General features: G+C 47.0%; 1 protein-coding gene across 1 annotated transcript in view; it reads right to left on the minus strand.

Annotated features, from left to right (window-relative positions):
* ABCA13 (ATP binding cassette subfamily A member 13) overlaps window positions 1–18,515 on the minus strand; it is a 320,465-nt gene that overhangs the window by 12,231 nt on the left and 289,719 nt on the right. Inside the window, exons 59-60 of the mRNA XM_045089507.1 lie at window positions 16,512–16,615; window positions 9,373–9,465 (exon numbers count right to left, since the gene is read on the minus strand). Coding sequence (XP_044945442.1) covers window positions 9,373–9,465; window positions 16,512–16,615 — 197 coding nt within the window. The remainder of the gene's footprint in view (window positions 1–9,372; window positions 9,466–16,511; window positions 16,616–18,515) is intronic.

Genomic DNA, 18,515 nt, shown 5'->3' on the forward strand with positions numbered 1-18,515 from the left:
GAGTCAGGATGTATCTGGCAAGCCCTGGGGCATCCATTAAGGATATAACAAAAAATATAACTATACGGGAAAAATCATTAAGAAATTAAGACTCTGTTAGAAAATACCAGGAAATACTCACTTCATGCAAAAAAAAAAAAAAAAGCAATAAAGGAGAAACAGCTAAAGGAAAGCAACAGAAGACTTACAGAAAGCAAAGGTGAAAGTGCAAACCTAGCTAATGACAGTAATCCAATTCTATCTATAATCCATAACCAATAATAATATTAAATGTGAATGGATTAAATGATCCAAATAAAAAGCAGAGATCGTGAGACCAGAAAAGACCCCAAAATATGCCACATATGACATATGGGAGATACACTTCGAATTCTTAGATGCAGAGAGACTGGAAGTAAAAGAACAGAAAAAGATGTATCATACGAACCGGTAAATAAATCTCCCAAATCCTGGCCCACCTCTGGCAACCACCAGTTTATTTTCTGTATCCACAGAAAATAAAATAAGGAAATTAGGAAAGGAATTTTCTTTCCTTCTTTCCTCCCTTTCTTCCTTTAAGATTCCACATATTAGTGATATCATATAGTTTTTATCTTTCTCTGTGTGACTTAATTCTTAAAGAAAAAATGTTTTATTTATTTATTTAGAAAGAGCAAAAGCAAGAGAGATCACAGAGGGAGAAGGAGAAGCAGATTCACCACCAAGTGGAGAACCTGCCAAGTCCTTTACCCCAGGACCCTGAGATCATGACCTGAGCCAAGGGCAGATGCTGAACCGACTGAGCCAAGTAGGCACCACTCCTGTCTGACTTATTTCACTCAGCATAATGCTCTTGTGGTCCATCTCTGTTGTCACAAATGAAAGACTTTGTTCTTTTTATGGCTGAGTAATATTCTAGTGTGGTTTTGTATGTGTGCATGAGTGTGTGCATGCAGACCACATCTTCATCATCCACTCATACACCAGTGGACAGGTGGGCTGCTTCCATGCCTCGGCTGCTATAAACAGTGCTGCAGTGAACATGGGTGCAGGTATGTTCAAGTAGTGATTTTATTTCCTTTGGGGAGATACCCAGCAGTGAGACTGCCAGATCATAACTTTTTGAGGAACCTCCATACTATTTTCCAGAGTGGCCACCCCAGCTTGCATTCCCACCAGTGGTGCACGAAGGTCCCCTTTCTCCTCCTCGCCAACACCTGCTGTTTCCTGTGCTGTTGATTTCAGCCCTTCTGACAGGTGTGAGGTGGTATCTCATTGTGCATTTGAGTTGCATTTCCCTGATGATGATGATGTGGATCATTTTCTCATGTGTCTGTCGGCCACCCGGATACCTTCTTTGGAGAAATATTCCAAATATGGTTCCGACCTAACAGGAGTCCATCCCCTGGTGAGGCTGTCTTCTCAAGCCCAGGCTGCATTTGCGATCAGAATTCATGATCCCGTTGTTTATGGTGGAGCATTAGAAAGGCACGTTTTTGCTTTCTGGGTTGCACATTAATTGTCAGCAGACCAGCGGGCATTGGTGCTGAATGTAGCCATCCAGCAGAGAAGGTGACAGGGACTATTACCAGGGCCATGGCTGCAATTAGGCCCAAATCACACACCTGGAAGTTCCTGCTAGTAGAGAGACGCTGAGTACAGACAGAGCCCAGTCTCTAAGGCAGCAAACCAAGTGTGGGTGATGCAGAGTGTTTTTAGAAAAAGCAGGCTTCACCCTGTCTGGAGCTAAGTGGGAACTGAATGAAAGTCAACCAAAAGTGTTGATTATTATTGTTAGTACTGGTTGTTTGTTCAGTTAGACAGAACCCAAGGGCTGTCATAGTCAGATTCCTTTTTCACGTCCAGCTGTGCCCACCTGACGGGACAGACTGCCATGTGCAGAAACTCGACCTTCATTCACTCGTTCCCTTACTCTTTGTTCAACAAACACGTTGAGCATCTATCACAGACCAGGCACTGTCCCAAATATCAGGAACCCAGAAATAAACAAACAGAAAGGCCTCCTCCCAAGAGAGCTTCCATTCCACTGGGAAGAAGCTGAAAACAATCCAGTAAACAAATTAACACTGCAATATGTGCCAAGGTGTATCCATCTGTTCAGATTCGTGTATGAGTGACAGAAAACTCTGAGGAGGAGGGACATTAGCAAGCTGAAAGTCTGATGTCAGACAGCTCAGAAAGGGTAAGTCACTCATCTGGCTCCTTCTGTCCCTACTCCTCTGCTCACTGGCCTCCATCATGGAGGCTGCCTCATGCTCCAAGATGGCTGCTTCGTCTCTAACCATCACATCTGTAATCAAGAAGGGAGGGAGGAAGTGGCACAGAAAGCGATGTCGCTCCCTATGAATCCATACCCTTGAAGCTGCAGGCCCCTCTCCTGTTTTATCTCTTCGGCCCCTCTGCAGCAGGTCCTCACAGCTGGGAAATGCATGGCCAAATGCCCAGCTAATATCTGGGGTGACTTACACTTCTACAAATGGGCATGGTCTCTCTCTTGGTGCACTCGGTCAGGGCCAGTGACCCACACACATAAAGGTCAATGCAGCCCACTATGGAAATTGTCCTAAGCCTGGGGAAAAAGATATTGGCGGCACAGTTGAATGACGTCATCTAACACTACCGGGTTTTTCTGAAGCACGAGGGTCTTGACATCTGGTGGGGAAGAGACCATGCCATTGTTGTCTCTCCTAAGACCAGCATTCACCCCATGTGTACCCACGAGCAGAATCACAATGTGAACCTGAACCTGAACCCGTGAAACAATGTCTCAAACACTTCTACTTCCCACCTTCTCTACCTGAGTGTTCTTATCAGGTTGTATTAGAAAGGGAAAGTGGAGTGTCCCCTTTGGTGAAGTGACCACTCTGGATGACATTGGTCATGACCCGAATTTCCAAGACCAGAGGCATCCAGCTGAGATGTCCAGCACGAGAACGTCAGGTGGCCCAGAAACCCTTCCTGGGGAACCACATCAGAGCAATGTGGATTGTATTCTTGTGACGTGATGCTATGAAAGCAAATGGAAAGACAATGCTGTGCATCATCGTGAGGACACATGCCGAGGGAGTAAAAGCCAGCAAGTGCCTTTCTCTGAAAAGAGCCCTGTATGGTAAAGGCAGTTAATTCAGGGGTGGGCAGAAGCAGCTGAATTCAATGATGCCTGAACACAAAGCAAAATGCAGGATAGAATTCAGCGGCCCGTCATCCCACAGCTGCACGCCATGGCAGAAATCATCACACGGGAGTGTGTGCAAACTTCCCTCCCCATTTATGACAGTGACATAAGCGTATTCAATTATCTGTTTCATTTTTAAATTTTTAAACCAGTTTATTATTGGGTGGTGTCATCTTAATCTAAGCTTTGATAGTCGTAGCAATGTTTTCTAGAAGCATTAAGTCAAAGCTGCCACACTGAGCATATGGTGTCATTGAAGGTGACGTGTTAATTTTCAGCCAGTCAGATGGCGGTAGCTTTAGACCTCCACCATCACAATGCCTTCTTCCATTTCTTAGAGAAAAACCTACAAACAAAATTTCCGGAGTACCCTCTACATTCTGAGTAAAACGGCTATATACCTTATTGATGGCAGCCTCCTTCAAAATTGATTCCCTTATTACTTTTGATTCCTGAAGTCTTCAACTTGGATGACTCAAGAAAATAAAAGATCTCAGGGTGACTGAGTGGTTCAGTTGGTTAAGCCTCTGCCTTTAGCTCAGGTCACGATCTCAGGGTCCTGGGCTCGAGCCCCACATCGGGCTCCCTGCTCAGTGGGGAGCCTGCTTCTCCCTCTGCCCCTCACCCCACTCATGCTCTCTCTTTTGCTCACTGTCCCTCTCAAATAAAGTCTCAAAAAATACAAAGAAAAGTTCCCATAATCTTGAGGATTTTATTTCTAAAGCTTTTGTTTTGTTTTGTTTTGAATACGTCAATAGCCTCATCCTCCTTCCCCACTAAGAAATCGGCCTGGCAAACTTCCAACCTCAAGGCTTCAGAAGCATGATTGATTTCCCCCACACTAGGGAGGACTTCTTTTACACTCAGACCTGATTTTCTGCTTTAGTCAGTCCCAGGGTAGGGGAAAGCAAACAGGTGCCATAGGCCGATGTGGCTGGTTCCCGCCAGGTGGGTCGTGAACATGCTCACAGCCCGCTGGGTCTCAGGACGCCCTCCGGGTAGCCCTGGAGAGAATCTGGGGATGCATCCCCAGTTCCTGGGTCTCAGGACGCCCTCCAGTTAGCCCTGGAGAGAATCTGGGGATGCATCCCCAGTTCCTGGGGACCGAAGTGTCAGTGCCCCAGAGCATGGGGCATCCCCAGAGCCCTTCCTGGCCATCAGGAGGCCTCCCCTGCATTCCAGCTCCTCTTTGTACACACACACACACACACACACACACACACACACGTCCATCCATGCGTGCACACACACAGTAATGGCTCCCATAAGAGCATACACTTTTCAACCTAATGAGCTATGCCCATCTGAGGAAAGAATCCAATCAGGAGCATGATAGACTGTAGACAGCCCCCCAACATCTTGTCCCTTGTCTTATCCCTCAGCAGAAACTTTATTTAAGTGGCAAAATGCCCAGCTAAATTCTACATTTCTTGGGCTTCCTAGTAACCAGGGCAACTGACAAAACAAAAGCACAAGTGGGTGGGTAGGGCTTACAGACAGCTTGTCTTTCCCGCTCCCTCTTGTTTGTTGCCTAGAACAAGGATGTGATGGGTGGAGCTTCAGCAGCCATTCTGGGACCAAGAAGACTGTAAAGACTTAAGCCACTGAACCAGTGCCAAAACCAGGTACTTCTGGACTTTTATTGCATGTAAAAAGTGAACATGCCTCAGTCAATGGATACACTTACATCAGCGTGTCTGATGTTCTGTTACTAAGAGATGGACATAGTTCATAACTGAAACAGAAGATCAAAGATAGGAGAGAAGAGAAAATCCCCCAAACGAAGGTCTCAAAAGGAAAGGAGATCGTGGGATGGTCACACAGGAAGAAGACAAACAGTTGATAAAGAGGCAAATATCCTTCTCAGAAATAGAAACAAAGGCAGAGAAGGGTGAATGGCAGTTAGTGAGCCCACCCTGAGGGGTGGACGGACAAGCGGCTTCTACCATCTCAGGATATTAGAGAGCACTTGTTAAATGAATGGGCATCAGGGCCTTGGCCAGAATGGGGGCGTGGGAACACCGTCCAGAGTTGGGTTGCAGGAGAGATCGGAGCCCCAGCCCCACCAGCCCCTCTCTGTGGTTACCTAGTGGGGGTTGTCCTGAGAACATACACCACAGAACAAAGCGCAATCAGAAGCCCAAGTTCCAATCCCAGCTCCTCCGCCCACCAGCCAGGAACAGGCTCCACGTTTCTCTGACTCATGTTCTGTACTTGCAGAGGCAGGTAATACCGAGAGCCAGCTCACAGGGGTGCGAGGAGGAGCCAACTAGTTCGTGCACAGAGCACCGAGAACAGGCGCAGATTAAGGCCCGCAGCTGCCATGGCTCCTGACATCACCCCCGGATGCCAGAAGAGCTGTGCCCAGAGCTCTGGCCGGTATGGAAGGGATCACATGTACTGAACGGCCACCAGACGGAAGGAGAGAACTGGGACAGTAGGAGAGGGGGATGGCCGGACACCGGAGAACAGAAAACAAAGGTGGTCCCCGAGAAGGGGCCAGACCTCATGGAGAGCTGCTCCAGCACTGCAGCTCATGGATGCTAATGTCAGAAATGATGACTGTCCGTGGCCAGAGAGCAAAGGGAAGAGGCCAAAAGGGGAGAAGGGCATGTGGCCCGGTTTCCTGAGCCTGAAAGGAGACCATCCAGAGCACTGGAACAGGGCAGAGGAAAGCCAGAGGTCTCGTCCAGGCTCTGTGGCCACTGAGGACAAACTGGTGTGGGGGGGATGTTTACTGGGGGGGGGAGGCCCCCCAGGAAGAGTGAAGACATCCAGGGTGGGTGTGGTGAAGGCGCTGGGGAAGGAGGGAGGCTGAGGCAGCATCTGAGCCGTCTTTGAGGACCTCATGGCCAGCAAGAGGCACGCGGCTGACACGGGGTAGGGACACAACTTCTCAAGTCTAAGAGGCCGGAGGTCACAGTGGTGGGAGGGAGGCAGGGAGGCATAGGGACGAGGTCAGGGTGTGTGATGGGGTTGGGGAGAAGGCCACTTTACCCAGAGAGGCCTAGGTCCTGACCTCCTGTTCTCTGGACCCCACCTGTCCTTCGGGCCAAGCAGCTCCCAATGTCAGATAAACTTCCCACCTGGCCTCGAAGTGAGATAGGAGGTTGCTAGCTCAGGAGAAGCTGCAGGGAACAGGAAAACCCAGGCCAGAGTCAGGAGAACCCCATAGGTTGTCCAACTAGAAGTCTGTGATTGGCTTCTTCATAGAAATACCAGAGGATGACCACGGTCGCTAACCTTGGACTTGGTTCTTATGAGCAAACAGCATTTTAGTGGTATGTTGGAATTGTACAGTTAGATACAGTGTGTACTGCTGCAGAAATAATGCACAAGATGCTCTAAGAAGTTCTAACAAGGTCCAGAACTTGGGACACCAAGTCAGTAAAGGAGTGAATTAGAGCCTGGCAATGTTCCTCCTCCAGGGAGTGAAAGCCTAGACATCTCAGGACTGTGACTGTCCTCTGCAGGGTGGCTCTCCTGCATTTCCCCGGACAAGGCCTCCAGCACCGGCTCTCAGTGCTCTCAGAGGGCATCTCTGAAAGAGTGAGGAGGTCCCAACGATGCTGGACGATGGGAGACCGTGGTTGTGCTATCCCAGGGCGCAGTGTCCAGCTGGAATGAAGCAGGTTTGAGGAAATGGAGCTGTGCACAGACCGACCCCAGGGCAGGGAGAACACACTTAGATGCCACAGAAGAGAAGCTGCTCGTGGCTGGGAATGGGAGCGCAGAGGGACAAAAATGCTGAGCACCGGGAAGCCAGGGGAGGGGAGCGTGGAAGAAGGAAGCCTCCAGGTGGGGGGCAGGGCAGCAGGGTGAGGATGGTCAGGGCCAGGGGCGCAGCAGGAAGGAGTGCCTGTGGGAGGCTGGGGCGGGTGTCTCCAGCCCAGAGAGCCCCTTCCCTGCCCTGCCCTACCCTCCACTTGGCTCCGTGAGTCCTCTCCATCCAGCTCCTACAGCTCCTGGCATCAGCTACCCCATGAGGCAGATGCCTCGGAGCCAAAGACAGGCCCAGCGCACCCACCCCTGCATCTCCACAGGGAAACCCCTCATCTGAGCTCAGGAGGGTCTCTTCCAAACGCTGTGTCAGCACGCCTCCCTCACCCCTGCTCCACCCTCACTGTCTCCTCCCTCTTCATGTGAGTCCCAGGTTGATCTTGACCCCTCCTGTCCATAGTGGGGGCCAGCTTTGCGGCTGCTCTGAGACTCAGACTTGCCGGGGCTGAGCTGTGACTTTCAGGTTTCTCCAGGGCAACTGCCACAGAAGCTCCTCCCACCTCCCCCCCCCCCCCCAGCGCCTCTAAAGCATCAGCCTCTCTGCATATCGCACGTGGCCTGAGCTAGGTCCTCCTCTACATGTTGCACACTCGCCTGGCCTCACGGTGACCCGTCCCCAGCCAGGGACGCTGGACAGACAGGCTGTGTGATGCCTACAGGGGCAGTAGACAGGGCCCCCCTGCAGGTGCCCAGTGGCCCCTCTCACACAGCCCTGGGGCTCAGCACAACATAAGAATAGACCAAAATTCTAGGGTAACCACCTCTCCGGGTCACAACACATGGAGATGCCATCAGACAGCAGGACACCCATGTGGGGGACAGCAGGGCTGAAAGCCAATGTGGGCGTGTCACATCTGCTTAAAGCCCACCGAGGAGGGTGACGTGCCCATGGGCTATGAGCGCAGAGGAGTGGGGAAGGAGCCCACACTCCCCATGCAGGAAGCCCCTCAGCCACAGGGACCTCAGCAGGCACAGATGCTGGGGACTCCTGGGTCCACATCAGGATTAACCCTTCATCTTCCATCTCATATTACAAAAACAGATGTCATCAGTTTATTTGCTGCAGGAAAATACTAGTTTCACAAATCACGTTTTGCAATGAGTTAGGGCAAATCCCCCACGAGCCAGTTCCTGCTTGGTCACTGTAGGGCTCACACATTACTAACATTCCACCTTCAGCCACAGGACGCATTATCAGAACTAAAACCAGGAGCAGGTGAGACACAAACCACCCCGCTGGAGGAGTTCGGTTCCCCTATGCTTCCCCGGGCTGCCTCCTCCAGCCAACTTGCAAAAAGCTGGAGAGAGGAAGGTAGCTAAGCTAAGACATAAATCAGCTAACAATCAGGCATGGGCTATAAAACTTTATGTAAGCATTCATAAAGGTTAGGGAGTGTGAAATATTATTTTTCTTTTGATGACACTTATTAAAGGTGAGCGGAGTACATATTGAGAACAGTTTCCAGCAGGTTGATCTGATAAGTGACCGACCCCACATGGAAGCAGGAGCAGGGTCGGCTGTCCAGGCAGCACCCAGCTCCGAGCCACTGGAAAGTGGATACTCGCTCCCCGGGACAGGACAACAAGCATCCTGTGATATTTGCTCTGTGAAATAAACACATTTCAACTTAATATATAGATATGTTTAACAAACCTCTGCCTGCAAATTCCAACTTCAAAAACACTGGTTAAATGAAAAAAATTCATCAACGTATATTAATAAATTATTCTGTATCAGAAACAAAAGTTAAACAGCAAGTTAAAAGGAAACCAGAAACTGTGAAAATAGTTTAGGTGACCCGAAGTTTCGAAGACTTTAATACTGGTACAGAAACATGCTTGTAGAGATTGACAGCAAAATCATGACGATCCCAAAAAGTCAACAGAAAAGACATGAAAAGACAATCGGCAAGGAAGAAATCTAAGGGGTACACAGGAAAAATCTTCAGTCCTTACGAGTCCAAATGAAAATCAACCACAACAGCCCCGTGTTCCCTCCTGACTCAGAGCAGACCTGTTCCACGGCACGGCAGCGGCAGATAACACAGGCCCCCCCCGATCTACCCTGGACGAGGGTTGGACAATGGTGTGGAAGATATTCTGTATCAGCAAGGATGTTTTTGTCCTCTCTCCATCTTGACTGTCACAAAAAGAGTGCCTGTCCTCCCGGAGGAAGCCATGAACGTGGCGGGGAATGGCTGGGTCCGTGTGCATCCCGCCCACCCTCACCTCCTCAGCCCTTGTCTCCCTTCCCAGGCGGCAAGGGGGTTGGATCGTGCCGGCTCCAGAGCATCATCGGCAACAGGTGCATCACGCTGCTGACTTAGGGCAAACAGTTCAATGGGACGAGAAATACATGTGCAGCACATGCACAGCAAACATGTATACAAACAACACACAGCGTTCATGCAACATACCTGTCCTTAATGTGCTGTGGGGAGCCGAGGCACCTGAAGCTGCCCTTGACCATTATGGCAAGTCTCGTGCAAAGAGCCTCACACTCCTCCATGCTGCGGGGAAAGACAAGAAGCCCATGAGTAAGCCCTGTCCTAGAGACGCCAGGCTTGGACCACACAGTCAAACCAACACGTAGATAAAGACACTATTATTGTTGGGGCAGCTGGGGGGCTCAGTCGGTGAAGCATCTGCTTTCGGCTCAGGTCATGATCTCAGGGTCCTGAGACTGAGCCCCCTGCATCGAGCTCTCTGCTCAGTGGGGAGTCTGTTTCTCCCTCTGCCCCTCCCCTAACCCCTCCCGCTGCTCATGCTCTGTGTCTGGCATTCTCTATCACATAAAAAAACAAAATATTAAAAAAAAAAAAAACCCTACTGTGGTAAATTCAACAACTTTCTCTATGCAAATCTTACAGAACCCCCCAAAACACTTTTTAAGTGGATCTTTTATTTAGACAGCCCATGACACACGTGTCCAAAGACTTAGCAGCATTTCAATATCTGAGGAGCAACAGCTACAAGGACAGAACCTTTTAGCGACAGTACAAAAACATGAACGAGAGATGAGTGACCTTCACGGAAAATGTGGATGTGTTATGAGAAATAAAAGCAATAAGATCTACTATGAACCTAAATGAAATCCTAAATCAATAAAAAGACATGTCAAGAAAAGGAAAACAGAGAATATATTTCAGAAAAAGGAAATTATCATATGAAAATTACTTTTAAGAAAATTATTTTATGAAATATGTACATACAAATATAAAATGTAATAAGAGAATTTTATATAAAATACAAATATGAATTCTATTTTATTATCATACATAATATAAAATACAACAAATGACATTTTAATTTGCAACTATAATTTAGTTTGTAATATTGTATAATATCTTCATATAAAATATGTAATAAAGGCTTGTAACTTGTAAAAGTATTATTATAATTATATAGAAAATAACAAGTTATAACAAGGATATAGTATAATGCCAGTCAGTTACAAAGCCTATCTTCAAAGTTATTTAGTGAGAGGCAGAAAAACTGTCAGTAGGAAGAGAAATAAGCCCCAGAAACTATTAATATTTGCTTTAAGGCTCAAATAATTTATTTTTTTAAGATTTTTATTTAGTTGAGAGAGAGAGAGAATATGACAGGGGGGAGGCAGAGGAAGAGAGGAAGCAGACTTCCTGCTGAGTAGTGATAAAGTTCAAATAATTTAAATAAAGCAATACGCTAAAGAATTAGAAGGCAGGTCCCTGGAACCAGTAGAGACAGTGCAGAAGGAGACCTTCACACCTTAAACATCAGAGGATGGAACACCGCATCTAAGCATAACAACAACAAAAGAAACTCTGAAAGAAATGTTTGGCAGTTGACAATGCAAAACTACAAACTTCTAATAAATGTGTCAACACAGAAAACTAACATTAAAAATAATGACAACGAATGCAATACGTAAGGGTTGATACATTCAGTATAAAGAATCGATACATGTTAGGGTAAAAAGAGAAAAGTGAAAATGCAATCCAGGGAAAAGGGCAAACCTATAGCCTTTTCAAAGAACTGCTCGCTGGTAATACACATACCCACAAATCAGAAACTCAGCTACCAGATGTGGGATCTTAACATCATTTTCCAGCTGGAAGGCATTTGCCATGTATACTTTTGTACGTTAAACAGGAAAACACATTTCCCCCCATCTCCAGGGCAAATAAAAACAATGATTTCTCAGATAAAAAAAAATCTCAAAAAAGCTAAAAACATCTTCTCTATGATCCTAAGCAGCACCCCCCCATACTACTGGTGGGAGTGAAAAACTGGTATAAGTTTCCAAAACCCACATCTGGCAATAATCCCTTCTCTAGGAATTCACCTTAGGAAACTCAGAAAATATGAATGCAACCAAGTTGTTTCCCAGAGTAAATATCCAGAAATCAGTTCTACAATAGAATAATATAGCACTCACACAAATGCGAGTGCACCCACGCGTTAATCAGCCATTAAAGTGAGGTTTTCTACACTCAATTAATTGCACAGGGAAAAAGTAATGATAAAATGACAATGCATGTTAGGAACATTGTACCTGTATGTGGAAAAAAAAAAAAAAACTGGAAAGGAAAAACACAAAAAGGTATGATTGGGATTGCACTTTAAAAGGTTAATGGTGGAATGTCTTTCCTTCTTAGAACTCAATGCACCATCCAAGCCACCTATGGGAACATGTATTGTTTTTACTGTTAGGAAATGGACATTAAGCAGTCTGCTCATTAGGACATGGCACGTTCAGATCAAGGCCATACTGGGCCAGCCTTCTGTGCAGCTAGAGGCAGACATCAATGTGAAGTATGATATCTGGGTCGTGTCAAAATAAGACAAGCCACTTGTCCTGGATATTGGTTCTTTCCACTTTCCATGAGGGGAACTAGAAAGCTGATTTCAAACATGAAGATGAGGACAAATTTACAGGTGACCAAGTGGCATGGTGGCAAGACCCTGAGTCCTTGGATGACCTTGGACTCCAGCACAACCCACCGACATGACCTGTCAATGGGGAAAAGGAACACAGGTCTACTCGGAGCCACTGTGACTTGGGGTCTTTGTTATAGTAGCTTAACATGAAGTCTGCGGGATATATGCTATCCACCTTCTACATGTGCTTTATCTATCTTTCTATGCAAACATATCTTTCTCTGTTTCTTTAATCCCAATTTGAAACAATCTAATTCCATTTTTATGAGCATGTAGTAGGTGCTGTAATTAAATGGGCAGAATAGGAAGCCTTTTCTGTATTCGTTCAGATGAGTGGAGATCCACGTAACAACAGATGTCGGAGGAATGACTTGGTTGTTTCAAGTGAACTGTCATTAGCGGTCAGACAGATAAGGTCCAAACAACAGGTGGGAAATCACAGCATCTCGGCTTAGGGGGAACAGCGGGATTTTGGTGATTTTCAGCATCAATCAGCATATACAATGCTAGGGGTTCAACATCAATGAAAGCAATCTCTGACCATTTACTCAGAAAATGAACACTGTATTTCCTCAGGGTGGCTAAGCTGACTGGAACAGAACTCTGGTCAGGGCAGGGGGTGGGGGAAGGGGACAGGCACAAAGATTTAAGGGTTTATAATGGAATGTATAAGTCAGGGTTTGATGGGCAAGCAAAAAACACTCCAGGTCATTCTTGGATAGACTCTTTTTTTTTTTTTTTAAGATTTTATTTATTTGAGAGAGAAAGAGAGAGAAGCAGGAGAAAGGGCAGAGGGATAGGGACTAGCAGACTCCAGGCTGAGCACGGACCCTGATGCCAGGCTCGATCCTACCACCCTGAGCTCATGACCTGAGCCAAAATCAAGAGTCAAATGCTTGAACAACCACCCAGGGTGCCGTGAATGGATTCATTTTAATTCCTCTTCCCACCTCATGTTTCTATCATGGTCCTCTAGGTAAAGAATTAAAAAGAAAAGAAAAGAAAAGAAAGAAACAGAGACAAGAACTCTAAATTAAGAGGAAACTGTGTGATTTGGAAACTTTTCAGCTGAAGACAGCTGTTTTAGAATCACAGAATCAATCACCAGCTGCCCAACTCTTCATTAATCGTGAGTCATTTAGACCTTTGTATTGCATGAAAACGGACAGATTTATAGAAATGAAGATACATCGTTAATGTGAAGCTGTATGAACAGGAGGACATAAAACAGAAATTACAGTGACGTGTGGTCTTTCTGAGAACTGTCGGCAATAATTACCTGCTCTACGGAATTTAAGAGGCATTTTTAATGTGACACCAGTTTATCCAATCCTAGAACCTACCTATGAACGTGAGGACTTACCAAATGCCAACATAAGGAGCAGAGCTTCTGAACTTGGCATGGCCAAAAGATTGTTTTCAGGTAAAATGTGTATATAGTATCAGGTAGAGGCTGTACCCAATTTACTTGGATGTAAAATTTTATTTTCGGAAGAAAAACAGAACCAAGACAAAAAAGCTGGAGGACGGCTTTTGGCTGTGGCCAAGTAAAAAAATTGGCAAGCCTTTTCCCCCAGAAATAGCTATAAAGCTGGACCAAATGAACCCAAACACCCATTTCAGAATTCTGGAAATTGACCGAAGGTGTGCAACCATCTGAGAAACACAGGTGACAAACAGATGAATGAGGGTAAGAAGACAGGTAATCCAGGATTGGCTTCACAAACATGTACCTGCTAGCAGGCAGGGCAGACCTCGGGGATTAGCAGAGTATTGGCTCTCAGTGTGGACCGCTGGGAAATGCTTGTACCCAGTGACATCATCAGTGTAAGTGAGTTCTGTAGAGTCCGGCAAACAGGAAGGGGCAATAGCTCTGGCATCTGGCCCAAGGTGGGCTCCACTAGGCTAATACTGTATGGATATAGCTCACTGGGGCTGCATGTATATGTAGGAGAGGTCAGAGCAGGGCCATGCCAACTGCAAGCTGCACCTGAATCCAGGGGCCACCCACGTGCACAGCCCAGAGACCAGCAGAACCCAGGAGAAAGCAAAACTGGGCTATCGATAAGAGGCCTGAGCTTGGAATATTCTCTCCTGTGCACACACAGATCCATTGGCAGAGGACAGAATCTTTGGTGCCTTGAGATGGCTGAGGGCTGCCTCTGCCCGTGTACCATCAGTGTGGCTCCAAGGAAGCCGGGCATTAAAACACGAGCACAAAATTTAAAACACAAACTGAAGGCAGGCATCGGGAGTACTCGCTGCAGGAGAGAGAGATCTCATAGATGCATCCCTGGCGAAGAAACACTAACACGCAGACACAGAAAAGGAATAAACCAGAAACAAAACAAAACAAAACAAAAACAATAAAACCCGAAAAAAACCTGGCAATAACAGCAACTTTGGGGCATGCAGAGAAATCAAACCAGAGATACTACAGTTTATTAAGTATTGTGAAACATCCATCTTTTGACAAAAAATTAAAACCTGCAGAAGAAACCAGAAACTGTCACTCATCCTTAGGGGAAAACAGTCAGCAGAAACTGTTCCTAAGTGTCCCTTAATGCTATAGTTAGTAGAAAAGAATCTTCAGTGAAACTATTCTATGTATGTTTAAAGCACTAAAGGAAACAATGTTTCAAGATTTTTTTTTTTTTTTAGTGACAATAGTGATCAATAAATAGAGGTTCTGAAGGTAGATTGGAATTTTTTTTTTTAAAGGACCAAATGGGACACTTGGGTGGCTCAGCCAGTTGGTCCTCCAACTGTTGGTTTCAGCTCAGGTGATGGTCTCCAATTCATGAGATGGAAGCCTGCACTGGGGTCCATGCTCAGTGGGAGGTCTGCTTGTGAGTTCTCTCCTTCTCTCTCTGCCCTTCCCACCCGTGCTCTCTCTCTCTCCAAAAATAAACAAACATTAAAAAAAAAAAAAGACCAAATGGAATTTTTTTGGTTGAAGATATGATAAAAAGAACGAAAATTTCATCATGGGGCCAAGAGTAAAGTTTGAGTAGCAGAAGAAAACATCAGTGAACTTGAAGAAAGATCAATAAAGCTTATTCAATCTGAAAGAGAAAAAAATGCTAAAAAGAAATGGACAGAAACCCAAAGATCCATGGGACATCATCATACATACACAGAAAGTACCAATGCATCAAAAAAATACAAAGAAATATCCAGAAAAAAAACACTGGAGTAAGTAACGGCCAAAATATCCCCACATTTACTGAAAAACATTATTAACCCATGGTTTCAAGAAGCACAATGAACCCAAGGTAGGATAATCAAAGAGATCCACCTCTGGACACACTGAAGTTTAACTGTGAAACGTGAAAGTCCAAGGGAAACCCTATGAGCTGAAAAGCAGAAATGACCCATGATGTTCTGGGCAACATGAGAATTAGCACTGGCCGGCTTCCTATAGGAAACAATGCAGCTGAGAAGAAAGAGAGAGCACACTCATCTGGACAACGTGAATTAAAATCACACTTTGCCAGGATGGCTGCAATCAGAAAGACAGAGTGTTGACAACAGTCTGCGGAAACCGGGAACTTCATCTTTGGTCCTGGGAACATGAAATGATGAAGCTGTGTCAGAAAGCAAAAGCCCTACTCTGGCTTAAAGGATTAAACACAAGTTTACCACACCATCCAGCAATTCGGCTCCTAAAAACCATCCCAGACAAATAAAAAGATATACCCACACAAAGACAGTCATAGACCGTTCACAGCACCTCATATTGGAATCAGTCCCAAGGGCCATGGATTAGGGAAGAATGCATGAAACCGGTCTCAGGGAGCACCGTTCCGCACCAAAAACCAGTCCATGGCTGACACACACCACCACACAGATGAGAAGTCAGACACAAAAGACCACACTTCTGGGGCCCCTGGGTGGCTCAGTCCGTTGGGAGACTGACTTTGGCTCAGGTCAAGATCTCAGGATGCTTTGCCCAGCAGGGAGTCAGCTTCTGTCCCTCTGCCCCTCCCCCAACCCATGTGCTTGTGCTCTCTCTTAAATAAAATAAATAAATCTCTTTTTTTTAAGATTATTTTTATTTATTTGACACAGAGAGAGAGATCACAAGGAGGCAGAGAGGCAGGCAGAGAGAGAGAAGCAGGCTCCCTGCTGAGCAGAGAGCCCCACTCGGGGCTCAATCCCAGGACGCTGAGATCATCACCTGAGCTGAAGGCAGAGGCTTAACTCACTGAGCTTTCCAGGCACCCCTATAATAAATAAATCCTTATATATATATATATATATATATATATATATATATATATATATATATGTTGGGTAGAAAGACACTGACACCTAGCATCAGGAGGACTGGGGGAGGAATCCAGCCCCACAGGAATGACAGATGGGCAAGTGTGTGCCTGTGACAGACTGCTGGGCTCAGACTCTAGCTCTAGGCCACTTGCCGCCTATGTGGCCTTAGTTCTGTTGCCTGACCCATCTCCACTTCAGAGCCCTAACCTGTGTGGGGGGGCTCACGGCTACGTCCCCATGGCAGCAAGGCTGTCTGGACACAGGAGCACAGGGGCCGTATGGGCCTGACCCCGGCCGCTCCACGGCTCTTGCCAGCACCCCCAGCCTGGCCCCCAGACTGGCCGCGAGGTCAGGGGCTCACCTGTGGGAGGTCAGCACCACCGCACAGCCTCCCCGGGCCTCCTGCAGTATCATACTCCACAGGTGCCGCTTGGAGCAGGGATCCATCCCGGAGCTGGGCTCGTCCTGAAGGAGAGAGCACACGATGGTGGCTGTTGCGGGTGCACACTGGGACACACAGGCTGCGTGAGGCCGAGCCCAGTGCGGGGCGGGGAGCGACCCCACGCTGGTTCTACGGACAAGCACGGCTTCACAACAGCTGGTGGTCCAAGAGGACAGCCCACCTTGCTGCACCGTCCACCTCCACAGAACTTCCAAAGAAAGACAGGCAAAAGGAAGCCGCCTCAAGGAGCACCACCAGGTAGCGTGGGCTCTCTTGGAACCCGGAGCCTTCCCCTTCAGTAAACACCAGAGCACTTACTGAACCACTTTTGAGAGAAATGGTCCGGGACCGCATGATACATTTCTGGGCTTTTTGCAGTCAGGGAGGACTAAACACATTTTACTTAAGAGCTTAGGGTCATCAACTTCTCCAAAAGAAAAACAGATGGAAAGTGGACCAAAAAAACGGCACCGCGCAGAAAAACCAACACCTGCACTTTTCTGCAAACTGGATGACATATGTGTGTAGTTAGAAGAGTAAGCAAATAGCAGCGGTGGTCACGCACTGCTCGGCAAGAAAGCTGACGGGGAGCTCTGCATTTTCCTGACCCCACGCCGCTGTCAGACATGGGAACCATTTGTCTTTCCTTGGGGGAGAATGTGGAAGGTCCTGCAAGGCATGTCTTGAACAAAAATTCCAAAACAAGTCCCCTTCCCCACGGTCACTAAAGCCCATAGGGCACCACGTGCCATGGCGATCATTCCCTGGCCTGCTTTCAGCATCCCCAATACACAGGAGTGGATCCCAGCCACTTGCCGATGACAAGGAGGAGGAAACCTGTGTTCTATTAGCCAGGCCGCATGTGTGCAGGGAGGTGCTTCTAGAAGCAGAACCTGGACCCTGGCAGCTGACTCAAGTCTGACCTCTAAGCCCAAGTCTAGGGCCACCAAGGGAGCCGAGAGTAAGGCTGCAAGAAGCAGGCGAGGGATGCACTCCTGTTTGGTGTCTCTGTCCTGATTCGGGACACATGCTGGGTGAGACTGAGCCTGGGGAAAGTTCTAAGAAGGTAACAGACACCATGCCCCATGAGCCCTTCGATGTCGGCCTCCTCTTGTACGGAAAACCTAGTTTAAAACCTGCAGAACGGGACAAGTGTTTGCATTCACTCCCGAATGTCAGGAGATGGCATGCTGCCGCTGTCCTTGCCTTGGGACCGTGCAAAGAAACACGCTTAGAGCAAATAAGGAAACTCCCCTGCGAGTCCAGAAGATACCCCACTAAATAATGAGAGGTCCCTCTTCCAACACAGGCCTCTTGTGTCCCCTTTAAAATCGTTTCCATTGAATGAACGAGAACAGAAAAGAATCTGTTTCCCACCCATTTTGCAGCCCCTCTGACTTCATACACGTGGGAAGCCATGGGATGCCCTCCAAGGACTCGTATCTTGTCCATGGCACCCAAATTGTGCCTGTTGTATATTGTTTGCAGGATAGGACTTTGAGCTCTTTGGAAATGCAAGACCATTGGCTCTGTTTCTTGATGCCCCACCACCGGTTCATGCTTTCATCAGGCTGAACTGGACTCATTCCAATTCCCAGACAGACTACGGACAGTCTCATCTCAAAGCCATAGGTTCACACCCCGCTTCCTGCCGAACGACCCGCTCTCCCTGCCATATCTGTCCTGCACCTGATAGCCACTGACAGGACTCCCCACGGACTCATGTCACAGCTGCTGTGACAACACTTACCTGTACATAGAAAAGACTCAAAAACAACATGCTAGATGTCAAGCGCATGGTTTTCAAATTGTACTCAGGTTCTGGTGTTATTCTACAATACTGCTATTAATGGTAAATTTTCACTGCATCCTCAATGAAATAGATAACAGGGACTCTCAGTTTGGGAAAAGTTGTCTTAGGGC

This window comes from Mustela putorius, unplaced genomic scaffold, assembly GCF_011764305.1.
Source record: "Mustela putorius furo isolate JIRA1106 unplaced genomic scaffold, ASM1176430v1.1 tig00003845_pilon_pilon_pilon, whole genome shotgun sequence".
Lineage (NCBI taxonomy): Eukaryota > Metazoa > Chordata > Mammalia > Carnivora > Mustelidae > Mustela > Mustela putorius.